This window comes from Malania oleifera, chromosome 1, assembly GCF_029873635.1.
Source record: "Malania oleifera isolate guangnan ecotype guangnan chromosome 1, ASM2987363v1, whole genome shotgun sequence".
In the NCBI taxonomy this organism is placed as follows: Eukaryota; Viridiplantae; Streptophyta; class Magnoliopsida; order Santalales; family Ximeniaceae; genus Malania; species Malania oleifera.
Window position 1 is genome coordinate 60,619,465 of NC_080417.1, and position 5,192 is coordinate 60,624,656.

A 5,192-nucleotide genomic window follows, 5' to 3' on the forward strand; every position below is an offset into this window, starting at 1 on the left:
TTTAATCAACGATCTCAATCTTCATATCCACCCTGATTCCAATAAGGAGATTTTCAACTCAATCATCATTAAATCTCTAATTTCGATTAAGGATCTCAATCGCCATCTCCATTAAACCCTGATTGCAATCAGGTGATTTTCAACTCAATCCCCATTAATCTTCTGATTTCAATCAAGGATTTAAACTTCCATCTCCATTAAACCCTAATTGTAATTAGGAGATTTTTCAACTCCATTTCCATTAAATATTTGATTTCAATCAAATATTTAAACTTCCATCTCCATTAGAACCTTTATTGAAATTAAGAGACTTTCAGCTCCATCATAATTAATTTCTCGATTTCAGTAAGGGAATTGAATTTTCATCTCCATTGAATCCCTAATTACAACAAGAAGTTTTAAAACTCAATTATCATTAATTCCCTAATTTCAATTAAGGATATAAAATTTCACTTCCATTAAAACCGTGCTTGCAATCAAGAGATTTTCAACTTCATCATCACTAATTTCCCGATTTCAATCAAGGACTTAAACTTCCATCTCCATTAAACCTTGATTGCATTTAGAATATTTTTCAATCCCATCATCATCAAATTCTTGACTTCAATCATGGATTTCCAATCATAACCTTCATTAATCCACAGCTCAATCAATGATTACATGCAACCCTTTCAACCCTTGATTTAAATTTAGTAATTTTGATGTTGACTTCCAATGATATTTGATTTCAAAATCATCTTTGAATTCATTCATTGCAATAAATCATAGCTTTTCCATCCTTTTCCCTTTTTCCTTTTCTATTTTTAAAAATTTAGGATTACCTAAGGCCAGCTCCTTTCTCTAAACAAGGGCATATCAAGGTGTTCAACCTTGTTATTTGGGCTTTTGGATAGTGATGTGTCACCAGAAGAGCAAAAGGGTAATTTTTCTTCCTTCTCTTTCTCTTTAATTAAGGCACACACACACACACACACACACACACACACACATACAATGATAACCGATCTTATGACGGGTGTCAATAAGGGTGTTGGTTGACTTATCCCTCGTAGAATGGTTGGTTAATCAACTTCTCTATGCACAAATGAAACTAGAAAACAACAATAGTAAGGTGATGATACCGACCTTGTAAAGACACAAAAAATGTATTCAAGTGAGGATTCACTCTTTTAAGACACTCTCCCCAAAGAAATCAAAAGTAAGAAGAGAAAAAGATGAAATTCTCTTTACAATTTCCCACAATACAACTTTCTCTCTCTAACCCCAAGAATGCACGAATTCTCTTTATATTTTCTTCCTTACCCTGACTTGGACATGCCCCTAAATGCCTCCCACATGATCTATCTATAGACCATGCAAAACAAATGGAGGGAAACAACTTCAGATTTTGAATATGAAAGATTCAAATTCAAACTAAAATAACCACCAACCAACAACTACCAACCACTATAGTCATTGCACGACACATGACAACGACCAAGACACTTTGCATGCCCAGATCCATTGACCAATCAAAATAAACAACTCAAAAATTTGAATTTTTTAAGAGCTAGTTAACCGCTTTAAGAGAGTTGATCGATCGCTTATTCGGTGGTGCCAAAACAGAGAGGGAAAGGGGCCGGTTCATCATCATTGAATGGCCAATTGATTGCCCTATGCAACATTCCTTCCCTCTTTGATTTTAACTTAGTTTTCATTTACTTAGCTGAGCTATAAAATTGTTTAGGTAAAAAATGACTATCGACAATATGCACAATGTCAAACCACATAAATCATTATGTTCTTTCTTGTATTCTTCTATTTTCTTTCGATTTTCTGCATGCATGTTTGAGGGCATGTTTTAAAACATATTGAAACCATATGTATGACCTCTTAAGGAGCATATTCATTTCCTAGGCCCTAGGCATAAAATTATAGAAATACATTATCACACTTGTGTTGGAAAATAAGAAGAATGATTGTTTTATAATAGAAGGAATGATGATCATTTTGCATGGGATGGCTGGAGTTCAACCCTCACCATTGTTGGGACATCCTAATACATTCTATTCCTTGGTTTAAGAGAAGATCTAAGAGATACACAAGCCAACTTAATGCCAAATGCACATACACTAACTACAAATTGTGGACTTTTGCTTATATGATAGTAAGATAAAAACAAGCACGAAGAACAAGTAAAGAGGGTGGAGCAACTTGCGAGGGACAATATCATTTGGCATCAAGTATTGTACATGCAAAAAGGGAAAATACAAGTTTTAACAGTTATTGTTCAAAAGCATTGCTAGGAGGAAGCATTTAAAAAACATTTGAGAACTAATGTTTAAAATGAATCATCAATAAGCAGCAAATGCTGAAATTTCCATCTGGTTACACAAGAAAAACTCTGAGTCACTTTGTTCCTCATGGGCCTCCAAGTCACTAAAATCAGGGACATACCCAATTCGATTCATATGTTTGGTGAGTATTTTCAAAAGTTGATATAATTCCCTCCTTTGAGGGTGACTTCTATCCTTAACCATAAAAACATGCACTTGACTCTGTATTTCAATCCAACTATAACCAGGCTGCTTAAGGATCCCATGCTGCCTCATAAATTTCCTTATTCTTACAACATCTCCCCATCTTCCTAGCTCAGCATACATGTTTGACAAAAGAACATAAGGACCTGAGTTTTCAGGATTAATCTCTAATAGCTTCTCTGCAGCATATTTCCCCATCTCAATGTTGCTATAAACTCTACAAGCAGCAAGCAAGGAACCCCAGACAACAGCATCAGGCTGCATTGGCATTGTTTCTATTAAATTTTTTGCTTCTTTGAGGAACCCAGCTCGTCCAAGCAAATCAGCCATGCATGTATAGTGGTCCTTCAGTGGTACCAAACCATGGTCCCTGCTCATTGAGAGAAAATAATGGTATCCCTCTTCAACTAATCCCATATGGCTACAAGCACATAGAACCCCAATCATAGTGACATGGTCTGGCTTCTCCCCAGAAACCAACATTTTCCTGAAAATTTCCAGAGCTTTAGAGCCATACCCATTTTGTGCATACCCTACAATCATCGCATTCCATGAAACCCAGTCTTTTGCTATCATTTTTTCAAAGACTCGGTATCCATCTTCAATTGATCCACATTTCACATACATGTCTATGAGAGAGTTCCCTACAAAAATGTCAGCTTCAGGCCCAGACTGGAACTGAAATCCATGCTTCAAAACATGAGAATGAATCTGCCTGCCAAGCTGCATATCAGCAAGATTTGCACAAGCATTTAGAATGTTGCCAAAGGTGTAGTGTGTTGGCCAAACAGATTCCCTATTTAATCGCACAAAAAGTCTGAGTGCCTCTTCATTCTCATCATTCTGTGTATAACCAGCAATAAGTGCATTCCAAGATATCACATTCCTCTCCACCATCTTTGCGAACATTGATCTTGCAGCTTTCACACTAGCAGCCTTAGCATACCCACTTACCATAGAGGTTTCAGACACCACATTCCTGATTGGCATCCTATCAAAAACCCATCTGGCTTCATTTACTCTATTGCATTTTGCGTACATATCAACCAATGCATTCCCTAAAATGAGATCATCCCTGAACTGATCGAATTTCAGAAGTCTGGCGTGGATTTGTAGGCCTTCCTTGACTGCTGACAAGGTTGCACAAGCACTAACCACACTCGCCAGTGTGACCTCATCTGGTTCAAACCCAGAATCCATCATCCTCACAAGTATGTCTAAAGCTTCACTTGCCGGACCATTTTGCTCGTAACACGTGATCAAGCTGTTCCAAGAGACAATGTTCCGCTGGCTCATCCTATCAAAAACTTTCTGAGCCGAGGCCACGCTACTACATTTAGAATACATATCAATAAGAGCAGAACCCATATAAACATCACATGAGTACGGAGACTTTGATACCGAAGCATGAATTTGGGCACCAATTTTTATATTAGTTAATCCCGCGCAAGCACTAAGAGCACTAGCAAATGAGTAATCAGTGAGTATAAAGTTCTCCTTATGCATCCCAACAAAATATTCAAGAGCTTCCTCAAAACAATCGTGCTGTGCAAAACCCGATATCATGGAATTCCATGAGCACTGGTCAGGGTTAGGCATCAATCCAAACGACCGCGCAGCCTCATCAATAAAACCCGATTTAATTAGTGCATTTATAATTGAATTCCAAGTGAACGTGTTCTTCTCCGGCATTCTATCAAACAATTTACACGCATCGTCCAAGCACCCGCACTTTGCATAGACGTCAATTAGCCTATTTTGGATAAATACTTCTGAGGAAAATGGGGTCTTGATGAGGCGGGCGTGAATACGGCGCGTTTCTGGTGCGGATTTTGAATGAAGGCATGAATCTAATAACTTTGCGAAGGGGGAGGAGTTGGGGACAGACAGATCTCCAACAAGATATTCACGTAACCCATTCCTTGCCATATCATCATGAGAAGAAGAATAAAAGAAGTTTTATGGGCTTTGTTCATATTTTCTAGATATGCGCCCGCCAAGGATGGACAGGAAGAAAAGGGAGGAGGGGGCGGTGGTACTGGCTGGTCATTTGGGAATTCTGAATTGCGTTTTGGCTTTTTGGTGACCGTTATCCATAATATCTATATATAGACGGGATCTAATGCGGAATCTAATGGGAAAATTGGAGAAAATTGACATATTGGAAGCTTTTTATTTTTTCAAAAGGACAGAAGACACCACATTCTTTTAAATTTTGAAAAAAAAAAAAAAAAAAGAGAAAGAAAGAAAGAAAGAAAGAAAAATCAGGGTCTTAATTGAGATCTTAAAATTTGTACATTTTTATTTATTTATGAAATTTGACCAAAAAATAAAAAAATGAAAAAAATGTAAACCTTCAATGCTATTTCAAAGACTCTACAAACAATTCTTGATATTTGACTTTTGAAGCAATTATAAACCATTTTCGCACTAGTTATTTTACAAATATTAAGAGAAATTTATGTCTTTTTTGAAAATCAAGGTCATATTTTTATCAGACTTGAAGATGTCTATTGAGTTTTTAAAACTTCAAGGATTACATCTTTTTGCCAAATTTTAGGAGAAATAATATCATTTTTTTTAATAAAAAAATTATTTTGGAATTTTTAAATAAGAGAATCTCGATGATAACACATGCAATTTTGAGGTTATGCAATTTTGAGGTTATGTATT

General features: G+C 36.4%; 1 protein-coding gene across 1 annotated transcript; it reads right to left on the reverse strand.

Moving 5' to 3' along the window:
* Positions 1–2,115: 2,115 nt before the first annotated feature.
* LOC131159523 (pentatricopeptide repeat-containing protein At2g13600) lies at positions 2,116–4,589 on the reverse strand. The gene has a single exon (XM_058114517.1). The coding sequence runs from the start codon at positions 4,446–4,448 to the stop codon at positions 2,334–2,336; it is 2,115 nt and encodes a 704-aa protein (XP_057970500.1). The 5' UTR covers positions 4,449–4,589; the 3' UTR covers positions 2,116–2,333.
* Positions 4,590–5,192: the final 603 nt, after the last annotated feature.

Excerpts from the sequence above, each read along its gene's own strand:
- LOC131159523 (XM_058114517.1), bottom strand. The coding sequence starts at position 4,448 with ATGGCAAGGAATGGGTTACGTGAATATCTTGTTGGAGATCTGTCTGTC.